The following is a 24129-nucleotide window of genomic DNA, read 5'->3' as shown; positions in this document are numbered from 1 at the left end:
TTAAGGGGTTGTGAAGGAGTGAATCAAAATAGGGTATTAGTATAAGTCAAATCAAAATCTGGTGTTGTTGGAGGTAACTTATACGTCAATAAAGGCAGATACTGGGGTACTGCCCAAGTGCCTGACCAGTAAAGTATTGGCCTCTACGGTACTTTACCGGATACGGTATTGGATCCCAGGATACCTTACCTGGACCTGGCGAGTACAGTATTGCCAATACCAATACTAAGTTTTGGGGTGGGTAAGATTCTGTACTAAAACATATGATACCAATACTTTACTGAAAATGGTCAAATAAAGGTGGTAGCATTGCTTACAGTCCCTAATATCTTACAAGAAATCCCTTTAACAATTCAATCCTCAGCATTATTAACGGCATTCTTAGCAACCTTAATCTCACCTACATCTGAATTGATACAAAGTTTGATTGTTAGTAGGAACCAATGGGGAACACCCACTAGGACTGGGAAAGGATTTGACGGACAGAGGATTTAGCCACCTCAATAAGCGCATGAATCCCCTGGAAGTTGACCAAAGGCATTTATACAAACAGGAGGTGTCACAATTTCTCCTGCAAGCCCAAGAGCCCCAACCGTCAGATGATTTCACCAAAACCAAAGCCAGAGCAACCTGTGAAAGGTATATTGGTCTATCCAGAAGTGTTCTGCCATAGGCTTTTGGCTGAGGTGGGGGGCAAATCTGAATAGACAGCTTGTCTTAGGGAGGGTCATGGCTGTATGCCACCCTATCTTGTTTAGTGCCATGAAGCTTACTAACAAAAATAGGGACAATTTATATTGATTGAACAGTGGCTTAACTGTTTGCAACTCGCTTTCAACTACAGTTGAATTGCAATTCTGCAGGGCTTTGCCCAGTCCCAACTGAATCCAATTAATGCACCGACCCGGTCCCGACCCGACAAATCTGGCCTGGACCGGGGCCGACCCCCCCTTCAGGCCGGGCCGACCCGGTCCGGAAGCCCTAAATTGGTGACAATCGCTTGAAAAACCAAAAAAAGCCCTCTGGCTTCTTTTGATATCAAGATTTACCTCAAAATATATTGAACTTAGTCAATCATTTATCCCCAAAGTTCAAACACGGCCACGATGCCGCCCAAACACCCTCGCCCTTCTTCCATGATCGTCCTGTCAGACTCCGAAGAGCAAATTCATTCGACAACTTCAAGCTCAAGCACATCAAACGCCGTCAAACTCACCCAAAACCAGAAATCTTGGGTTTGGAAATTCTTCAAGACCGAAATTCGTGAAGGTGTCGCTAGATAAGTCTGCCAGGCTGCAAAACCTGCCGGTAGTAATCACATTTGTGGAGCCGTGATGACCCCTGATCGAACTCAGAGCACGAAGTCCTTATCTCGACATCTTGCCCGTTTTCACAATATCACTGACAAGACCGAACCCCAACAAGGAGCAATCAAATCTTTTCTTCAAAGTGGGACAATACAAAAGGTGAGTTTGTTTCGAGATGAACATTTACTCAAGTTTCTTTCATTTTTCTTTTCGTTCTTTTTTTTTTTGGTTTTCTTATCTCTTATATTTTTTTTCGATTCTTTCGATATTCCATCTTTTCATCTGTTAGCTTCCCAAGCTGTCTTGCGAGTCTCTCAAGTATCAACTGGTCAAACTGATCACCAACGGTGAAATGCCGGCGGCCGTTGTCGATCGCGAAGAGTTCAAAGATCTTCTCCGTATCTGTAATCCGGACATTGGGCCTCTTCTTGTTGGCTGCGATTGTGTATTGGAAACAGTTAAAACTCAGTTTCGAGTCTGTCGAGTTCTTCTCAAGGACGTCTTGGCCGACGCTCTTGCTATCAACATTACCTGTGACGAGTGGTCTTCCTCAAACAATGTTCCAATTCTCGGGATTACTGCTCACTGGATCGATGATAAATTCAAATTACAAGAAGTTATTTTAGCAATGCAAGAAATTGAAGGTCCAAAGACCGGTATCAACCTTGCAAAATACTTTATCGAATGTCTTCAAAAGTTTAATATTGAATCTAAAGTTTATTGTGTTACTGCCGACAATGCATCAACTAACGGAGCAATGGCACGAGAGATTGCTAACGAACTTGACCAATTTCAACGAGAAACTAATTTACTTGGATGCGTAGCTCACGTTATAAATCTAGTTGCTCGAGCTGGTATATCTGTATTCTCAAAAAACTTGGGCGAAACAACTTTGGTCAACATAGCCGATATACTTGAAGATGATTCTTTCGATCAAATCAATGCTCCTGGAGCCATCAGTCGTCTCATGGGATTCATTACTGCCACCATGAAGACCCCAAAGCGCAAGAGAGCCTTTGAAAAGCTTGTTGAAGCCGAACTAAGTCGCTCTCTTGGCCTGATCCGAAATGTAGAAACTCGATGGAACTCTGACCTTAACGCCCTGAAGCGAGCTCTGGAACTCAAGGATGTCATCGACTTGAAATGTTCACGAGACCCCGATATGAGCAAGTTTAAACTCACTCAGACCGAATGGGAATTGATTTCCCACCTTGTTTGATTCCTTGAACCTTTTGAAAAAGCAACAAACATGCTTTCTCAGTCATCTTACACGAGTCTCGATGCCGTCTTACCTGTCTATGAGTGGCTTGAAACTCAACTTGACAAGGTAAGACTTTTTTTCACTTTTGCAATCTTCTGTTGAATGTTCTGTGCTGATTTTTCGTTTCCTAACAGGCTTTAATCATGTTAGAAAACCATCCAATCCGACCTGCGATTGCTCCTATGAAGAACAAGCTGGCCGAGTACTTTGACAACGCCATAAAGAAACCAGTCTATCTTTGTGCTCACCTATTGGACCCTCGCAGCAAGGATCATTAACTTTCTTCGGTCACTCTCCTGCGAGCAGGAATCATCAATCAAGATGATTGGCGAGACACCTTTTTGACAGAGGCTCGCCAATTCATTCCAAACTCCGAGCAAATTGATGAAGATATCGAATCAATCACTCACACTGAAGAAGATGGACCTCGATCATTCATTTCAGCACCTAAGAAGAAGCGAACTTTAGATGTAGAACTTGTTGCTTACCTTGCTGAACCTCGAGAGCCAGGGAATCATGATCCCTTGGATTATTGGAATGAAAATGCAAAGAAGTATCCCTTGCTATCCAAGATGGCTCGAATCTTCCTCTCGGTTCCAGCATGCAGCACTCCTTCCAAACGCGCCTTTTCAGCTGGAGGACGTGTTCTCACTAAGCGTCGCCATGGTCTCAAATCAGATACATTTGAAGCGCTTGTATGCCTCAAGACTTGGAATAAGGTGTTAACTACGATTGTTTTGTTTTTTTCCATGTTTTTCTTTTCTCTACCTTTCTATTTCTAAAATTGTTTAGTCAATAGTATCTAGCCTACAACTAAGTCACAAAACACAGTCTTGTATACATGGTTTTTGAAGAAATAAAGATGAGTTTCACCTAAACCTGCCCCCATGCCAAAATAGCGGGTCGGTCCGGGTCAACCCGTTATTACCAAGATCCCCGCCGAAGCCCGCTTGACCCGTTCTCGGGACCGGTCCCGGCCCGGTTTTTCCGGACCGGGTCGGTGCATTAAATCCAATCAATCTGAAATATTATCAAATCATTTACCTTCCTTCTCTCCATTAAGTTTGGCTTCTTCTCAACATTCTGATTCACATACTTCAATGTTAGAGACCCTCTTGACGGTTATCAATTCTATTGAGGTTCATAATACTGCTCTTAGTACTCTTAGCTTTCAGTCTTGTCAATTGGCTAGAGATAGAGCTAAACTTGAAAAGAATGAGGTTCGGGTTCAACAAGGTTTACCTCCTTTACCTCCTTCATCTGAAGAGGTAAGATTGAGTTTCGCTCGCTTGAAATTACTCAGATTGATATCCTGGTAAACTAATTGGTATTCTCTTTGGGTGCTTTATCAGGTGTAGATGGAGCAGCTAAGAAGCTTTGTGAGATTAGTGAATTGGGTGTGATTAGAGCATTTGGAGCTAAAGCTGGAATTTAAGAACAAAAGTTAGCAAATGATAAAGTCACAGTACAAAATAACATATATATGGAAGCATGATGAAAGAAATGAGAACTATAAGGATTTTGTTATAGATAAAACTGATTGGAATGTTTTGTAATCCATTTCTTTTGAACTTTTTTTGAATATGATTTGATGTGAATGAGATTGGATTAGAGATTGCTATAAGTCGAATGGTGGTGAACTTTTTTTGAAAGAAACTCAATAGTGGTATACACAAAATTGAAAACCACATGAGAAACCCGTACGGAAAAACCGCATGGATTTTTTGGTTGTTGTGGGGAAAACCAACAAAGGAAAACCAAATGTGCATGGTTCTATTTTCTGAACGGACAAAGTGGCACAGGTAATACTAATGGTTAAATTCGCATTGCAGTTCTTGAATTCGGAGGAAAAAGGAAACAGAAAGCAAAACTCTGTTCAAATTCAAGCTTTACTGATCCCCTTTGGTTAATATAGGTTAATCGTACTTCGTATTGGGAGAATTAATGGTGAAATCCATGCACATACCTCATCCCAGGCTTTGAAGGTTGGGATGAATAGAGTACATGAGGGTCAACCCAAGTCATCTATATGTATTGACGTCAAATGAAAGGCCATGGAGTTGTTTTATAACTTCTGATGATCAAGTTGAGCCCATACATTCTTTTCTTTTCCCAAACTTCAATATATTTTGCCGTTCCATGTCTCAAATCATCGAAAGCCGAGTGCTTAACTTCGTCATTCACTTAACCCCGAACCTCAACCCTTATCGTGCAACAGCTGATTATATCGACACCTTCCTTCTAGTGCGTGTCGATACATAAACGCGATTCTTTGTTGAGAATCCAAGGTCTGACATAACAACTTCTGCTGATCTGCATTTTCTCTCTCTCTGTATCCAAAGCCATGTCCTCTGCCGTCTTGGTCCCGTTACGTGCAAGGCTTTCTGGTATTGGGGTTGATAATGTCAGAATAGCTTGTTTCTGATCGACATAACTGAGACAAGACAGGTGTTGAGACTCTAGTTGACAATATCACTGACGTTGGACGAATTTGCCGTTCAGAATGTTCCTTCAATCAGCCTACATTATCTATCTTCGCTCCAAGACAAAGAAAATGTATCATATTGGTTTGAATGCAGGTGAGTGGAGCGCAACTCGTGATCTACTTAAGCTTGTCATGAATGCTTATTTACTTCCTGATCAGTGGGACTCATACAACTTGATCGTGCGAACCACTGTGGATTGTGCTACTTGCTATATAGTATATGTAAGTACGCTTGCCTCGTGCGAGTTTGGTCCACCAGAAGAGGTTGACCCAACGTAACGGTATACTTTTCTTCACTAGTTGCAATGGCAGAGATCGTATGTTACCAATTCGCACAATCTGGTCATTTGGACGAGGGATGGCCAAATTTCTTACTAGGCATTAAGGTTTTGGTTTCGATTGCATGTGCCTGGTGAGCTTTCATCACTCATTGCCTCATTTCCTCTTAAAGTGCTGATATGATTGAATTTTCTTTAGCGGTAAGCAATTTGACTTGGTTTTTATCCTTGATCATTAGTTCATACGTTGAAAAAATCTCTTTCCCCACATCAACGCACCTTGACTTAGTGATCTTATGGCTGTGCATCTGTCATTTTGTCTTTGTCAGACAGAGAGCTGTCTCAGACGATTTAGCCCCGAAGGGACGATTGCTCTCAACCACTGCAACATGGGCACTGAATATATCTTTGGTGATGATCATCTTAGTACCAAGTGGTCAGCTTATTGTTTCAATACTACTTTACACGATTTGCTCTCCCTGAAATCATCTTTGAATCTTAGCAGTCATTGTCACCGTTTGCTCCCAACTTACCTATGAATATGGTCGTGTGAGACAAGTGGTGATGCCTGTCACCAAACATTTACGGCATTTGGCGCACAATTGCACCTCAGGAAGATGTAGCGTGAATCATGTTGCATCCCAAGTCATTGTACTCACGCGCGCCGTGCATCACATTGTAAGTCTCACTTGAAAATATTAAAATGAGTTCGGCTGTAATTCCAATTCCGCTTCTTTGATCAGGATCGTTTGGTACATGACACAACGGCCAGTATATACTTTTATGTGTTCTGTGATGCATTGAGTTTTTTGGTACGTCTTATATTCATATAACAGAGATCCTAGTCTCAAATCTTATACTTCAATCCTATCAGTTTTATGTCCCATTTGTATATCTATTATTTCAAAGCTTCAAGACTCAACGAGGATCGGATCATTCGACAAAACGACAAACAGGTGGTGTCTTTTCTAACACCGTGATAGAAGTGGTAATGATATTCTTACGTGTCGTGTTAGGTGTCTGTGCAGTATGTATTGAGCTTTAATCTTGATCATGATCCAATTCAAAGAGACTTGACCCCTTAATTGGATCTACTTCACGTTCTTCAATTTTTTTTGAAGATTCGTTTAATTCGCAATGGTGAATTCATCATGGACGCAAACTTTTGGCTTATCCTTCGCATTGTAAGCCTTGTTTTGTTTTCTTTAGGATTTGATTTTTCCCCTATCTCATACCCTGTTTACCATCATCATGCAGGGTATAACTAGTACCATTTCAACCTTAGGAAACATGTGAGCACATCAATTTGGTTGTGATCATATGGGGCGATACTAAGATGATCAACTTCCGCAGCACCTTGTTCTTGATCTTAGACAGTCTCAGGAAGAATGATACCATTGACCCCGCGACTCGAATCTCCCTCTCAAGGTTCACAAGACTCATGCCAATAGGTACCCATAAATCTGATGGAAAGTCTTTGGTATGATATTCACATCCAGAGACTTTGACTTTGATTGTGACTTTAGTATTCTCTTCCTCGATCAGATTTCATATTTTTCACAGCTCTGAAATCGTAATCTATCTCAATTTCTAACTTTCATTACAATCAACTTGTATCATTCCTTGAAGCTTCAGTACACTTTTAAGATGTGTTATTGGAGTTTTTAAATAATCACTCTCATTTTCTCTTTACCCATCACAAAGTTAAATATGTATGAAGCCGATATTTGGACACCATTCATTCAATTTGATATCTATTAGTATGGTTCAAGTCAAATGAAAATTGTGATGAGATGAAGTAGCTGATGGTGATGTGATTTGGTGCTGAGGTGAGTGGGGAGGAGGGGTGAGCTGGTGTAGTTGGGTGTGACACTCATGGGGTTTCTGGCACTCTGGAAGTGTGGTGCATTCAAATTTGCCTAATGCCAGAACGCCAGAACACACCAAAAAAAAAATTCTGGCGTTCTGGAAGAAACCTTCTGGTGATTTCCAGAACATATTTGTATACCCTATATGTAAAGGGGGAGAAAGATTGGAGGGGAGTTTGGGGTGGTTTCACTCCTCAGGCTCCTGGCTCACCTCTGTGAGTCAAGGGGTTGAGGAGTAAACCCTTTTCAGGCCTGCTCTCATTCTCACGGGTAGCTCATACCAGCACAGTTCCTATACTTGGCTGGGACAGAGCTACCCAGAGACCACCCCCACACCATGTGTAACACAATGCCTATGGTATTGAGTAGGGTTGTGTAGTGGTAGAGTGAGAATGTAGAGGGAAATAGAGCTGTAGAGGCTCTTAACATCAATGACTTAATCTAAGGGAATTGGATTAAGATTTAAGGTAGTGTATTTTTTTTACATTGCTTAAAGTGTCACTAGAGCCGTGAGGCTATCAGACACAGCATGTTTCCCAGAACCGGTAAAACCCCTCTGGCTGTGTCAGGGAAAAGGTTGCTGTTGGCTGTTTCATCTAGTGTACAATACATATATGTTTATAGTGATCAAAATGTGGGTGCGCTATAGGATGGGGGTATGGTGGTCGTTACCTGTCTTTTGGCAAGTCTTTGTCTACATACATGCTCTAAGAGTAAATGGTGTAGAGCAGCAAAGACGAAAAGGGAACTAGATAACTAGTGTCAGTTTAGGACTACCAAAACAATAGAGGAATGTGACGGAGAAAAAAGCTGAAACAAGTAAGATAGAACACAATTATATATGAAACATGTTTTGCATGGCGTTACAACAATGACACAATGAGAAAAGAGAAACCAGGTCATTCCATAACATTCATAAACATTCCGACTAGTCCAAACCAAAAGAAGGTTAGGTAGGCTTTGTGCCTAGCCATCCTGATGCCTAGCCAGCCATAGCCTCAACACCCCCCTCAACCTTTTAGAGGTTCACTTATCTATGTCATACAAATATTCTTTTTATGAACCTGAAAAATAATGTTGCCTAGAGATTTTGTCAAGATATATGCTTTTTGATTGGGTCTGTCAATCCATTCAACTTTCAAATTACCATCAAAGATTTGTTTGTTAACGTAATGAGATTCTCAAGATACATGATGAGATTGTTTTGTAAGGTGAAGATCTTGAGCAACTTTGATTGCAGCTGTGTTATTGTGTCATAGAGTTGTGATGAATACCTGCTTAAAAATGTCTCCTAATAGATTTTGAATCCAGATAGATTCCCTTGACGCTGTGCCCAGTGCCATATATTTGGCATGACAGGTTGACATCACTACACAACTCCATTTTCCCTGAGGTGTGTAACGAGTCAGGTGCACAGAAGTGCCCGTGTTACCTACGTGTCAGGATGTTTCTCTATCCATGAGATAGGGTTCCTACCTTCTAGGAACTGTCCTACCACGTACCCCGAGGAGATTCGACCCCTACATGAGAGGACGGCATCCTACAAGGTTGCGGTTTGGGGGTGGTCCCAAAGGCAAGCAAGCGTAGGAGGGTTGGCTCCGCCAACCCTCATTCCGTACCTTTGGGGCGAGGACAGCCCCAAGAAGTGAGAACTTCTCAACTCCACCACTCACGGGAGTATGGAGCCATGAGCCTGAGAAGCCAAACCCCCCACAACTCAACTCATTCGGCGGCTTAGCGTGTTGTGGATCTTTTGGAAGACCAGCAGATGCATGGAAGAATATAATGATGAAAGAATTTGATCTGATAACTATATTTAGGTGGGTAGATGATAATCTTTTCATCAAGAGGATTGGATCTACAACAACCATGAAGGATATTGTGAATAGATCAAAAAGTTTAGGTGTAACAACGAATGAAGAGAAATTATGTGAATTCAGTTACAAACAAAAATTTATTGGTTTTATTTGGAATGGATTCAATAAAACAGTTTGGTTACCTGAAGAGAAAATTGAACAACGGAAGGATGAGATTAAAGTGTTCTTAAGACCAAAGGAACGATCATTGTATAATCAAGTGGAAGTAATAGTAGGGAAACTGGTTCATGTCTCTTATCTATTACCACAGTTGAAATGCTATTTGAATAGTTTACATATATGGAAAATGTCATGGTTCAATAAAAGTGCGATACAATATACACCTATCGACGTAATTGAAGATCTAGAATTTTGGTTACTTACCTTATCAATGTTTAAAAACATGAGATTGATAGTGGTACCCACGCCAAGAGAAATTAGTTGGGTAGGGGACACATCAACATCCTTTGGGATAGGAATTTTAGTTGGCACTAAATGGAGTCAGTTTAAGTTGTTGGACATATCAGAGACTCAAAAACGGAGTATTCACAGAATTGTGTGGCTGGAAACGGTTGCAATTCGATTGGGGGTATTGATGTTAGTTCAGATGAACTGGAAAAGCGGTCAAAATTTCATTGTATGGACCGATAATACGACGTCAGAAGGAGCTTTAAGAAACCGGAAATCAAAAGATAAAGACATAAATGAAGAATGGAAAATTATACAACATTTGATAATAAAAGAAGATCTGGAATTACATCCAATGCGCATCATATCAAATGATAATGATGCAGATGCTCTGTCAAGAGGAATATCTAAAGGACATTCAAATGAGGATAGAATCTGGTTAGATATCCCCGAAGATTTGGTTAACATCCTTAAAAACACCAATGTGGTAGTGGAAACTCCTTTGGAAATGGGATAGTTTGATCTGTCTTACACCTTTTTGGCTTTGTTGTTTTTGTCATCGTCATGTCCGAAGTAACCATTGTTATGATTCATAGGTGACATTGTTGTTCATAAATGAAATTATCCCTAATTGTTGTAAAAAAGAAATTATTTTTATGAGTCTTGGTCTGTGAGACCTTGCCTCGTCAAATTTTAGAAGATTGGACGCTGAGAAGAGAGGATCTTGTTTTTGAAAGCAATCTGCTTTTAAAATAGATTGATGTGTAAAATAAGTCCTGCCTTAGGGTCAGATGGCGTCAGGACCGTCTTCTGTTAGATGAAACCAAGAGGTGTCTATATCACGGATATCTGTGCCTATGATTCTCGCAACTCATAGCTCATTCAGTTATCTCAGTCACCTTTTTACCGTCAATGATCCTCAAAGGATATTTAATCTCAAGAGAATCTGAATAAAGCGACTTACGGTCGAAAATACGGGGAATTGCTTCAATTTTGTCACACCGAGATCAAGACTGACTAATTAACCCCGCCACACCGAGATTGAGACTGACTAATTCATAACGAGTTCATCTCAACCTAGGGATTTCATGCAAGCATCTTCTTTTGCTCCGCGATCATGCCTATTGACTTATCTTGGGATCATCATCTGATCCATGACAGACTTGCCGCCGGTAGGACGATTACCATAAATCCAACCTCACACCTTGGGAGGTTCCAAGCTTTGCTTTCCGGGAAAAGACCGATCCAGCCGTCTAATGAGCAGCTACACCTACTGAATGGGTGGAAATTCAACACGCTTGTGACCTAAAATAGTGCAGTAAAGAAGTTCTTAGCCTACATTACAAGCACCAGCAAGACGAATTTCCTGCTACCGGCAACCTCTCAGGAGATTTCAGGTTTCTGTGTATGGGCGGGAAGGACTGAATTCAATGACGCAGCACAAGATGTGAACTCTTGAACATTACCAAAGTACATCTACAGGTTGCAAGCTTGGCACCTACTCCACGACGTGGATTACCCTGTGAAGGTGGCTCCAAGAGTTACGGTCTTTCTACGAGCATCAGCAAGAAACGACGCATTGATGCCGGCGAGACAACAGAAGCCGGCCGTAATGATAAAGCACATGATGGCACTTTACCAAGACTTGGACCACAGCTCACCAAGAGATTTAGCAATCCTTGACTGCGCAATATGTGCTTTCTGGGGGCTTGCACGACTCGCAGAATTGACATACGATAACGCCTTCGGCAAGCAAAAGTCGGTGTCGCGCAACACATCCTGCTCAACGCACAACCTAACATCCTGTGCCCAGTCAAAGCTATTGAACGCCGTTTGGCGACAGCTGGCTTCGGCGCTTTTCAGCTTTTCAGCTACTTCAGCACCACCGATTCCAGGATGAACCTTACCAGATCGGTGGTCGTCTCACGATGTGTCAATGTCTGGGCAGCACATGGATGGACGGGAGTGTTGGGTCACTCTTTCCGAGTTGGGGGAGCTTCCTTGCGTTCAGCTCTGGGGGTCAGTCATGATGACATTAAAGCTCTGGGTTGATGGACATCAGCTTGCTACAAATTGTATCTCCGCGATTACTCTTTGACGGAATGGAGGAAACGCTCAGCATGCTCAACGTATTGAATGGGTAGCTCGCATGCAGATGACGGAACCGTCGGTTTATCCACAAGGTAGGGTTTTTTGCGCGGCTCTGGCTTGTAAGCAAACCTGAGTTGTGGGTGTATCACTTACCCCTTTGTGGTTTAATCCTAGGCAACGGTTTTGCGTTTTGCTCTGCATGTCGGCGACGTTTGATTTGCTTAGACTCGGACCTTCTCAATGGCTGAGGCAGGGTTTTCTCTGCTCAGAGACGCCACATGTCTTTCCACCGAGTGGCCAGGTTTGCGAACCAAAACGCCCCCTACCCCAAACACCACATATCACGCTCACTCACACCCGGCGCCTTTTTCGTGGCCATGGCCTGGTGTGGTGTGGCCCAATGTGGCCTTCCCTTTTAACAACCTCAAATCCCCATTTTAAGCCCCTACTCCCTGCTTAAGGTGATCTTTAGGGGGGCTTCAACTGGATTTGATGCTCTGTGAAGGCCATGAAGGGCTCGGGGTGAGGGCCACGGTGTGGCCTAAGCCCTGGCCCTTGCCACGGCCCCTCCAGGGCGCCTCGTGGCTTTGTTGTGAGCGTGAACCACATATCCTTGAGTGGCGTACACGTAGTACAGATTTAAAACTTTTAGAAATGCATTATGATATAAGTTTTGTCCCAATCTGACCTCTTACATGACATCAGTCTAAAGATGACCTTTAGACAAGAGGAAATAGCAGAAGATGTTCTGGCCCGTATCCAATGGATGCTCAAAGCAAGTAGATAAGAAGGTAATCAATGGAATGCTTTAACAATTACAAATTTCCTGCTCAAAGCAAGTAGATAAGAAGGTAATCAATGGAATGCTTTAACAATTACAAATCTCCTGCTCAAAGCAAGTAGATAAAAAGGTAATCAATGGAATGCTTTAACAATTACAAATTTCCTGCCCAAAACAAGAACCATCTGATGGTCGGATTGTTCATAAAATAAATTGGTAATACCTTGGGATGCTCTGCTGAGACACATTCTAACAAAGGTGTAACTATCTTTAAACAACAAAGGTAAATCCAAACATCATTATTTGTCCTTACTGAGCCTACATTAAAAAAACAAAGAAACTCCTCATTCACATCCAACAAGAGAATCTCGAATATCAATGAACCATGAAGAATGAAGTATTAATCCAAATTCATTACGTAGATTCATTTAGAGTTCACATTCATCAAATTCATGTCACTAATTCCTGAGATCATTATGTCTTGTGAAACCATTATATCCTATGAAATCATTATACCATTTCAAATCTTTAATGGATGAAACTTGACCCATAATCCATCTTGAAAGCTCAAAGTCACAGAGTGGACTTCTTTGATATTTTCCCTAACGGCTGATTTGCCTGCTAACTCAACTTTAGAGAATTGATTAATTAATCTAATCAATGTGATAGACACTTCAGTATAAGCTAAAGACAAGAAACACGTTCCGGGTGAGCTTAACACTCCAGAGAAAGGGGTTTTAGTTTCTTTTGAAAGCAAAAAAAAACTTACCAAATTGTTGACCAAGACAAAGTCTCGGACCTCCACTAAATGGTTGAAAACTAGATGGATCTTTACTTTGTGATGCTTTTCTACCATCTAACCAACGATCCGGTACGAATTCTTCTGCATCCTATGTGTATTTCAAAAAATCAAGACTGAATTATTTACCAAAATCTATCAGTAGATTGTATTTTTGATTCATTTTACTCACCATACCCCATACTTCTGGATCTCGTTGGAATTCTTTGATACTAAATCGACAATCCGTTCTAGATTTGAGTAAGCAGTTGATTAGGAAAAGTCGATTTTGAAAAATTCAAAGATCAAGTTAAAATGTGAAATAAGTAAAATCGCGATCAAGACCAACCCAGCTGGAACAAATATACCCGATGGTAATACATCATCTTCAAATACACGACGTACGTTAGACCAAACGGGTGGATGAAGTCTACAAACAAGAGAACATATCAATGATGTCAAAAAGGAGCGAATGTGAAAGATTGGAAGAACTGGAAGCACAAACCTTAAAGTTTCATTGATCACGGCTCTAAGTAATTCACATTGATGGATTTGATCGATAGAGATTTCAGACATTTGAGCAAGATGGCTAGATTCTAATTGAAGTTGATTCCAAAGCTCATCCTGACCAGCTAATTCATAAATGCAACTAGAAAGTAAAGAAGCCAGTGAATCTCTTCCGGCAATTAATAAATTGAGAAGTTCATGACGAATAAGGTGCGCTGAGCAACCTGATCGACGTATGCTATCGAGTAGGGTTTCAGGTTCTTGCTGATCATCCGATAAACTACGCTCTTTGGCTACATTCTCTATTAATACATCTACGGCTGCTAAGACTCTCTTAGTTGATGGATCAGGTGATAGCTTTCGAAATAATCTGACTATAAAAGCTAGGTAAAAAGAAAAGGGTGAGGATTAGTTGACGATGAACTTGATAAGATCGAAACAAGCGGCTTACACGGTACAAATATACATGATAAACAACGTGTTTGAGTGTCAGCAAAGTCATTAGAGAAAGCTGTTGCATCTATAGCACCTTGTTGTATAGGTCTATCCAGTAAGAGATCATTGAGCATGTCCAAACAATATCCAAAGAAATGTTGGGTAGCAATGGTGAGGGTTAAACGTGAAAAGACTAAAACAACCAACAAAAAAGCAAAATGGTAAATCACAAGTTCATCGCTAGTCAGGAGAAAAACAAAAGTGAAATCGAATCATACGATCTTGAATATCAACAGAATGATTTGACATATTTTGAAATTCAATCCAACTTATCAATCGAGAAACATGTTCTTCACAAGCATCCACATCAGAATTTCTTCGTTTCGTAAAATGAGGTCTACTTAATCTTCTATGCCAAGACCAAAGTGATCTTTGATCAGAATTAAGGATACCATCACCTAACAATGGATAAAAAGCCTCTATGAAACTATTTGATTTGCCCCAATTTTGGAAATTGTTAGATAGTATATATTTAACATCCAAATGTGAAAAGGTTTGAATGATTTCGGTTCCAAAGATATTAATTCTAATAGCTTTAGTTAGTTTTGAATAAGGATTAAGGTAATCTAATGAACTTGATGGATCACCTTTTAAGAGTGCATTCACCTTATAATATAAGAATTTCAAATCGAATGGCAATGTACAAGTCACTAAAGGTGCTATTCTACTATTTAATGATTTTGCCTTGGTTTTATTTGAGTATTCTTTAAGCTTCCATCTGATCTGATTGATCAAGTAAACTAACAAAATCAATATTATCAATTGATCCAGAGAACTGTGAACGTTAGGAATCGGCATCAAGGATGATAAGCCGATTTTATCCATTATCATTAACTTCATGATATAGTTCGTAAGAGGTCGTAAGAGGTCGTCAGCTGGGGTTTAAAGTTTAAGATGTATGAATCTGATTATAATTTGGATTTATATAACTACTGAAGACAAAATGCACAAGAAGAAGAAGAAGAAGAAGGAGTGTTGAGTGCTGCTGATAGTATAGTAATAGTATATAACTTGCTTAAACCATCTTACTAATCAATTTGCTGTGAAGATTGGCCGGCAAAAGTACTCTTGGCTACTCTTGGTGATAGCTTCAAGTTCCATCAACGTCAATATTACGTGATCTCATCAAACATGACCAAGCACAATCTCGTGTCCACTGCGATCGAAGCTATCGAAGCAATTGCACCCTTGGCCCAGCTTGGCAAGAGATCCTGATTTCCCACTCGCGCAAATTGATGGGGATCTGGTCAAAGCTTTTTAACTTACAGTCGATTTCAAAAAGGTGGACCGAGGTTTGCTCACAAAATTCAAATCATTTGGCTCGGAAGTTGAACTCTCGTCAATTGGTATGTAATAAAGCTCAACGTCAAGTCATCGGAGAATTCCAGATTACCCTTGACCGCAAAACTCTGCAAGACTCGAATATCATCTACTCTGTTGACCGCGAGACTCAACATTAAATCTCATCTACTTTTGAACGCAAGAATCAAGTGGTCGAAGGACTTGTACAAAGCTTGCCAGGAATTCCGCGCAGAGGCTCATGACCATGACGCCACTGGAAGACGTACACTGTTAGTTCGGGTCAATAAAAGAGTTTAAGAGACTCTCCACCTCGAGCAAATTCAGGGGGACTTTGGTTCAAACTTTATGCAATTGTCGCAGCTTCAGTCAATTCAGAGAAGCTTGTCACAAGTTTCCCGCCAATTTATGTACTAAAGTTTTCCAGGCAACTTTGGTCAAGCTTTTGTAAATTCACTGTTGTATACATACCCCTGAACACTTCTCCGCTGACGGCCTCTAATTACTAATACGACCTACATCATCGAGTTGATCATGGATCGAATCGGCTTACCATCAATTACGGTACTCAAAGTTGTGTATAGTTCGTGTATAGTTTTCCGTGTACAGTTTTTTTTGGCAGGGAAAAAGAAGCCAAAAGTATATCTTCATTTTTTCCCTGCCAAAAAAAAGCATACACAACAAAGTATACACGAAGTATACACAACTTTGAGTACCCTATGATTCCTATTCCTGTATGTGCTTACATGTCTTGCCTAATTATTCTACACTGTCTTTTAACTTGTATCACTGAAGATTGAGTTATCTATAGTTGATTCCTCTGTGTCCCCTGTGTCTGTAACTCATTGTACCTATTGCATTCAAATCCTGGTCCACATTTCCTATGGGTGAGCAAAATTGGACAAGATTCCTTGGGCGGCTGGGGTACAGCTCAATGGGAGGCATAATAAAATTCAACACATTTCAATTGTGCAAAATAAATCAAGTCCACCAGAAAAATCGCAAGGGAAAGTTTGGGCATGTGTTCTCCAGAAACTTGATAATCATGAGCTGATTTTCTTGTCTTTCAATTTTTTCTCAAAGGACCCAAATCGCACTATGAATTGCATAATCCCAATAAATTAAGTGTGCATGAGAAGCATAAGTTTCAGACTTTTCACTTTCATGGAGTGAACTGTGTGAATCTTCCTTTATGATTTTATGAAGTACAATTACTAGAAATTCTGTCAAGCCACTGCTTGGATTCTGGTATGCATATGTGTGTGACAAATTCTAGTGTGATTCCTAGAGACCACATCCCATCTTAAAGGTGGCTTAACTTGCAGACTTTTTCAAGCTATGTGAGTTCTGCTTTTTCATCATCATCATTAACAAGATCAAGACAAACTGTTGCATTCATGAAATGCAACAGTGCATTGCACTAGAAATGATGTCTGGACTCTTTCTTCATCACACCGCGGGAAATTAAGTTCAAACCCTGATTGAGCAGAATTGTGGTGTCCGTGTCCGCAACTTGTCTCAATTGTGGATCTAGTTCACATTATGTTCACATTACATTCACAAGTTTCCCTTGGGTTTCTCTGATAACCCTTTGTCAGGAGACATATGCCTTCAGACAGTTGAGTGTCTTTCATATTGCATTCCCTGTCCTCTAGGCTCTCTCTTTATGCTTGCCATATACATGCCTTCAATAATGTTTGGCAAATCCAGATTTGATGACTATGGCATCTTTAAGTCCAATGAAGTCAGGAGTGAGAAGGGTGAAGCCTAACCCGTCCTTGACCCGTCAACCCACGTGATTACAGCCTGAGGGAAACTTGTGAACCTGATGTGAACGAGTTGTGATCTGAAATCTGATGTTCTTTTTCATGGTTTATGGGAAATGGCCACACTGCGCTTTTACAATAGCTACAGTAGTGCAAAGGTTGCTCCTGGGCAAGTGCTTTTGAATGGACTAAGTTTCAACCCTTTAGCACTAATGGGTCCCGAGATATCCCAAGGTAACAGTTGAAAATCCAATAGTTGGATTTTGGCCTTGGAGGTCAAGAAAGATTTTGTGCCTTTGTGTTTCATTGTCACACACAGACCAATGGGGTCAGGTTGATCAAAAGGCTTAATTCAAGTACACCCCAAAACGGCTAACTTAACTAAGTCTCTCTCGGACAAACAAGTAGTCAAGAGAGGGACTTATACCTTATACCACGACTTTGGTGTATGAGCCGGAAACATTCGGCTGGGGACTTTTTCAACACACCATATCTGCGTATCCTGCAAACTAATGTCCTTGGAACCAAAGAAAAGAGCTGCGCACCTGCTCAATCTACACACATGTATGTAGCCTACATCTAATTTGATTCAGACCTCACTGAGCAATGCAATTGTGAAGTTTGTAAAAATCACCAAAATTGGGCAGAAAGCTGTCCAGCCTGTCAAAAGCTCACACCAAACGTGCTGAAATGTTACACAAAGACAATTCTTCAAGTCAACTTTTAAGGGCTTTCCTGGCAGCAAGGAAGAGATTTGAAAGTATGTGCGTGTGTAGGATGATCAGGTGCAGAGGACTTTTCTTTGGTCCAGAGGATATTTGTTTGCAGGCTATAGAGATATGGAAGATTGAAAAGTTGCCCAGCCAAACTTCTAAGTTGTGGTATAAGGTATAAGTCCCTCTCTCGACTACTTGCTTGTCCAAGAGGGACTGAGTTTTTTTTTCATTGCTTTAAGTGTTGTTAGAGCATCCTCACCGCGGCTGGAACCGTAAACTTGATACAGCTGTCCAAATTGACAGACAGACAGCTGTATCTCAGCTGCAGCCAGCCTTGCCAGCACTGTGCAAGCTGGATATTGCTTTTGTGGTTCTACCCTTGTCATGGATGAAGGTTTTGTCGGATTGCAACTTCTGAAAAAAATCCAGTCTTTTCAAACTTTTGCTTCAATCACTTGCTCGGACGATCAAGTGGTGGTAATTGTCATACAAGATAGCACACACTGCAACCAACTAGGGTCTGTGTGTGAAGCTGGAATGTCCAAAGTATGGGAAAACAAGTTTTCCGAGTATTCATGAGCTCAACTAGCAACAACTCGAAGATTTGTTATGTTTCCAAAATTTTTGGAAACATAAGCTGACACCTGTGGCCAGGTGTGGGACTATTTGGACCCGGTGGAGGGTGTCTGGCTGGAAACGTAAAGTTTAATTTATGTTTATGTCAGAAACGTTATGTTTCCGGTGGCGCGGTGGGGATGCTCTTAGAGCCTTTTGGCTATCAAACACTGCATATGATTTCCAGCACCTGTAAAAACCCCTCTGGCTGTGTCAGGGGGAAAGGTATGCTGTTGGCTGTTTCAACTAATGTACATTGTGTGGTTTATTAAAGACTTCTGGGGCGCTAAAGGATGTGGAAAGAGATCATTCTCTCAGTGGATGCCTGTTCATTGGCGTGTTTTCACTTGAGATTCTTGCCCACACCCAGCGGCTTTTCATGTTGTTGCAGTAAGTTGTGATTGCTTTGTAAGCTGATGGGTTGTTAAGTATCTTGGTCTTGAGCGGTAATAATTTGAAGGGCTTGAGGGCTTTTTCAAGAACTTGACATTCTTTGTTGTATCTGTTACATGTTAGTAGATACACCATGTAAATATCCTTGTAGCATGTCGAAGTTCACACACAAAAGACTTTCCTTAGACCCTGTAAAGACCCATCAAAGAGATACCACAACAAGCACATCTTCCCCTTATCACCTGGGAGGTTGAAAGTCAGTTGACTCCTGCTGACCACAAAGGATTCCGCAAATCCTTTGAATAAATCACTATCCACAAAGGGTGCTCAACATCAATCTCAGTCTAAATCCAACCAAAAGACTTTGAGATTTGTTTCAAAACCCTCCGTGTGTGCACGTCAATGTGCTACACAAATATTGACATGGTGATAGTGTTCAACTTTTTTGACTCCTTCTTGGCAGTCACAGCTAGAGTCACCTTGTTGCTTAAAGTTGTGTAAGTAGTGGTTGAGATGGATGTGTCCTGACCTTAGCTGCGTTATAGCTGCTATTTTGTGTTTTTTGAGTTCTGAGATGAACTTCAGGTGTTTTGAAGGTTGTGGTTTGTGGCCTAGGCGTTTCCGGTTTTCCGGTGTTATGATGCCTGCACTTTTCAATCTACATTCTTTGATTGCTGAGATGAAGCTTGTTGCTGTTGGAGTAACTCTGAAGGTGTTTGGAAGTTTCTTCTTCACCTTCTGATTCACTATTTTGTTGACTGTTTCATTTCTGTGTACCCCAGAGTGTCCTGAACACTACCTGATTGTGATTCGTAAGGTTGGGAAGGCTTGGTGAAGGTAGTTCATTTGCTTGTAGGTGTTTTCCCGGTCTTCCAGAGACGTTATCGGGGACTTGTTGGAGCGGAGGTCTTTAATGACTCGGTTGTTGAGTAGGACTGTGACTCGTCTAGTGTGAGGTGAGGCAGTCCTTAATGCCAGTATGAGGCTCATGTGGACTCTGTGGTACTCGCCCTGAAAGATGCTGTGAGTTCAGGCTGGTCCTAGATGAGCAGATAGGGATTGGTTAGTGTTCTTACACCACACTGCCGCTGCAGTGGTGGTCTTTGGGATGCAAGAGCCGTCGGTGAAGATGACAACATGTTCTAGTGTTGCCAAAAGTTTGTTGGCCTTTGATTTTGTGATGTCAATGTTTTCTTGAATGACCGTAGAGTAGTTGATAGGTCGGGTTAGTGTGTGAGTTGGATCCAGTGGGATTTGTTGGACAAATTCCTCTAGCTCCTTGCTGACTCACAGGGGGAAAAATAGGAGCTCACATTGATATGAGCAGGGGACACTTTCCAGATATCTTCAAAAATTCTTCAATCCACATTTTTTGTTGCGCTGAGGTGCTCAGCCTTTGATACCTATGTTCTGCTTGAGTTTGCCAAAGCATGCTCATCTTCATCTTGCATGAGTATCCCTTGAGCATAGATGGTGCTCAGGACTCAGCTGGCACACTGCTGTACACTCAGAAATGCCTGCACATTTTAATCCTTTGAAAGAAAAACCTCAGGTGCCAAGAGGGTCTTATGTCCTCGGACTTTGAGATCTCATCCTTTGGGAGGGCCCTCAGTCTTGACTCTCATCGGAGTCTCAGCCCACGGAAGCTGGCCCTGACCCTCAGAAACCCGGTAATCCAACCAGCGCTCTCAACAACGGGGCGACTTCCTTTCACCCTCTCCCAGATTCCCCATGATCCATCCGAATTCATGATCCATAGTTCATTTGCTTGAAGTTATCATCCTTACTCTCACTCTTGTCTAAATTTGCTCATCTCGTCATTGTCATCGATAATCATTCAGTTCGGATTTACTTCAAAATTTCATCACTACCCGGAACATTAAAATTCTCTAAGGTATGCAAAATCCATCGTCGGTCTTGCGTTAACGGATGCCTTGGACGAGCTGATTCATAATTTCATAGTGGTCACATCACTCCACAATTGCCTTTGACAGTCTTGAAGCAGGTTAGGTTCACCCACCTTCGCGAGATTCTTACCCCTTTTGTTATTCATTTTGCTAATCAATCATGTTGGTACATCTCGATAAGTCAGCCTCTCAAGTCTTGTCCACCCAACTTTGTTCGAATTGTCAAATTAAAGGACATTTATCAACTTATCGGCTGTGCGATGAGGTGTGTCGCAATTAGGTCGTGCACCTCATACTATCATTGGTCTATTAGAGACTTACGCTGATTTTCAACTGTAAAAGGTATGGACATTCCTTCTACATGATTTTGTTTTAAGGCGGAGAACAAATCGGTCCAGTGAAACGAGTCAAGATTGTAGCATGTAAGGGTAATGCCGAAGCAACTGCACCTCCTGCCTAGTTCTTCATTCAATCAGTTGAGACAAGAGGTGTCCGTTTTGACGTTCTTAGTCTGTGAATCTTATCACTCTATCTCCTTTAACATCGAAAAGATTCAGACAAGTAGGCAGAATAAGCAACATGAATTATGAAGTAAATCCTGTTTTCGATTCCAGAAGTGAAGTCGTCATCATTTCATCACATTTAATTGCATGGTAGACCACCTCTTTTCTAATTCAAATTGAACGCACATATATGTATCTTCCTTGTATGTTGTAAAGGTCTACATTCTCTTTGCTTGTTTTACTGACCTGGTAAACTAAATAAAAGCTATGGCCTGCACAAATAACAACGACAACCAAAACTTGTGGCAGTTTGAAACAAGTTGGCTGTGAAGGACTACTTCAGACAAATGACACTGCTTTTTGATATATCACATGCAGGTTAACTTGGCTTTAGAACCAGACTCCGAGTGAAGCATCACCCGAGCTCTACAGCAACTAGTCCCACTGCATATCAGCAGATTGATCGGAATGCCTCTTACTGACAATAATTGATTGGTAAACTGATGCTTGGTAACTAGAAAAATGCTCCGCAGGCCCCACCTTGAACGGATGCTCATAAGGTTGTCCAAAGAGGTACTCTTGAGTAGGTAGAATGTAACCAATCTCACAATTTACAATTTGTAAGAGTCTTGCCTTCAGATATCGAGGGTGTGAATTAATAATATTCCACATTTTACTTTGAAGACTTGAGGAGAGAAAACGCTGCCGCAATGGATGGAAAAAAACTACCTCTGGAATGTATTACAGGTTGCTTTTCTCTTTATCAAGTAATTTGATATGGAAAATTGACTTCTTCACTCAAGATTACAAACCTCAGGGACGCAATACTACTCACTCAATTCAATCACAATGGAGAACTTCCAGAACTGTTACAAAGTACATTGTATCTGCCTTCTTCAAATGATATAACGATACAATTTATTATTAGTTTAAATAAACTTGGTACACACGTCTGTTTTGTTTTTGTTTAATTATTTTTTGCGCACTCGCCATGAAAGGATCAAAAGATAGAAAAACACGGAGAACCAGACACTTCTTTGACTTCTCGAGTGATGCAAAACAACATAGGTTTGAAATAGTGAAAAAAATAAGTAATTACCGTAAATCGGAAAGTTCAAGCAGTAAAGCTTTTGAATTTAAGCTGCCGAGTTGAAGTCGTGCTCAAATGTTTTTATTCATGTGCCTCAGCATCAATGTCTGCTTGAGTCTCAAAGCGAGCTTGATCAATCCCTTGAATGGGACTTGGCATGTCAAAGGGTCAACTGAAGCAAATTCCAGGTGAGGGATGTGATTCAGTCGTGGTGGGCGTATAAATTTGAGGTCTGGCCGTCTCCCAAGGGTAAGGATCAGCTGGGTACATCTGCAAGTCATGGGAGTAGTTCTGCTGTTGAGGATCTCCAGATATATAAAATAAATTGAAAACAGTGTTATCAGGTGGCGGTCTCATGAACTGGTCGTTGGGCGGTTCTGATCGAACTGATTGGGGAGGTTGTGGCGATTCGCTGGTTCTTGTTGGTAGTCTCAGAGAAAAGCTTCAAGCTGGGATGCGCTTTCAAGTCAGGCGAATTGATGTTTTCGACAGGATATAAGACAAGCGGAGAACTCACTACTTCTGGGCTTTACTATCAGCCATTCTACACTGTATGTGATGGTCAGTTCCATCGACCGCTAAGCTGTGTAACGCTTGAACGAAATGAAGGGCTAACTTGCGACTCACGAGTCTAAATGAACCATAGGATAAACATCGTCAAAATCGAGACAATTTCTCTGCGCGGATAGGATTTATGGACTGAAAGGTGTTTTACCTGACAAAGCCGACGCCACGATTGACACCAGAAGCACCCATATTTTTGTCGTCGCGCTCGCGCAAAAGGCGGATCTGCATGAGAGAGGACCATACGCACATTAGTATCAGTAGCAATGTGAAGTTCGTTTGGTGGATAGTGATACAGTGTTCACAGAGGAAATCTCACTGGAGAGGAGGTGGATGTGTCTCCGAAAAGAGCAATCAAATCCTGCTCAACCCAGTGATGCGGTCAATTTGAAAGGTAGACGTTCGCGCTTGACAGGTCAGGAAGACTAGAAAGCATTCCTCTCAAAGTTTTGCGCTGGGAACCATAAACCAAATACCCAGCTAGTCAGCATCGAAGCACTCGAGGGCCATGAAGAAAATATAGAAAGAGACGGGGTACATACCGCAAAGCTAGCCTGGTAGCCCTCACTTTGAAGTCCATCTATACAAATCGACGCAGCCTGAGTGCTAGACCAGAGGCAAAAACCATAACCTATCGAGGAAAACAAATCAAAACCCAATTCAGCAACTTATTTACCAATAAGATTATCATCTGGGCATCAGAAATCACCTTTACGGACACTGATTTTCAATGTATCAGCTTCATCAACCATCACTTTGACACTGGGGATCTTATGTCTAGCAGCTGAGCTGAGGTTCGAAGTGGCTGAAGTACGAAGTTTTTCTAGATCGCCGTCGGTAAGAGAAGGGGGCAATGTCAACATTCGGGGACGATGCAGTGCTGAGTATGTGATGAAAAAATCCAGTTTTGGTATGGCGTCTATAAAGATAGAATCTTCATAGTTTTGCACATACCGATTGATTGGTCCATTTTGATATCTATCACCAATTTTTGGAAAGTTTAAAGGTAAAGTTTGACTGCGGGGAGTACGAGAGACTGGTAGAACAAAAGGATAAAAGATTTCGGTCAAAATCTTAGAATATGAAGAGCAGATAAGACAGAAGATTACATCTTGCAGACTGGATTTGGCCCCCGCTCGAGTGACTAGATCGAATAAGGGC

The 24129-nt window shown here is 41.3% G+C and overlaps 4 protein-coding genes across 4 annotated transcripts; 2 read left to right on the top strand and 2 right to left on the bottom strand.

The window, feature by feature from the left end:
• Positions 1–4652: 4652 nt before the first annotated feature.
• MELLADRAFT_72721 (uncharacterized protein) lies at positions 4653–7127 on the top strand (the record flags this gene model as incomplete). Its single annotated transcript, XM_007414065.1, has 12 exons — positions 4653–4811; positions 4910–4972; positions 5071–5147; positions 5213–5275; positions 5354–5471; positions 5620–5767; positions 5834–6009; positions 6075–6143; positions 6206–6358; positions 6453–6515; positions 6589–6623; positions 6685–7127. 8 exons carry the CDS (start codon positions 5457–5459, stop codon positions 6815–6817), a joined length of 792 nt encoding a protein of 263 aa, XP_007414127.1.
• Positions 7128–12855: 5728 nt separating this feature from the next.
• MELLADRAFT_66135 (cytochrome p450 monooxygenase) lies at positions 12856–14955 on the bottom strand (the record flags this gene model as incomplete). The annotated part of the gene is made up of 7 exons (XM_007413941.1): positions 12856–13019; positions 13105–13225; positions 13307–13364; positions 13463–13543; positions 13619–13994; positions 14072–14248; positions 14334–14955. The coding sequence occupies 7 exons, from the start codon at positions 14953–14955 to the stop codon at positions 12856–12858; spliced, it is 1599 nt and encodes a 532-aa protein (XP_007414003.1).
• Positions 14956–20971: 6016 nt separating this feature from the next.
• Positions 20972–21271, top strand: MELLADRAFT_91156 (uncharacterized protein; the record flags this gene model as incomplete). Its single annotated transcript, XM_007414066.1, has 2 exons — positions 20972–21080; positions 21189–21271. 2 exons carry the CDS (start codon positions 20972–20974, stop codon positions 21269–21271), a joined length of 192 nt encoding a protein of 63 aa, XP_007414128.1.
• Positions 21272–22572: 1301 nt separating this feature from the next.
• On the bottom strand, positions 22573–23831 carry MELLADRAFT_66134 (uncharacterized protein; the record flags this gene model as incomplete). The annotated part of the gene is made up of 6 exons (XM_007413940.1): positions 22573–22816; positions 22922–22953; positions 23032–23035; positions 23120–23193; positions 23511–23599; positions 23678–23831. 6 exons carry the CDS (start codon positions 23829–23831, stop codon positions 22573–22575), a joined length of 597 nt encoding a protein of 198 aa, XP_007414002.1.
• Positions 23832–24129: the final 298 nt, after the last annotated feature.

This window comes from Melampsora larici-populina (genome assembly GCF_000204055.1).
Source record: "Melampsora larici-populina 98AG31 unplaced genomic scaffold MELLAscaffold_40, whole genome shotgun sequence".
In the NCBI taxonomy this organism is placed as follows: domain Eukaryota; kingdom Fungi; phylum Basidiomycota; class Pucciniomycetes; order Pucciniales; family Melampsoraceae; genus Melampsora; species Melampsora laricis-populina.
The sequence above is the reverse complement of the archived record's forward strand: the minus strand, read 5'-3'. Positions and strand labels throughout refer to the sequence as shown.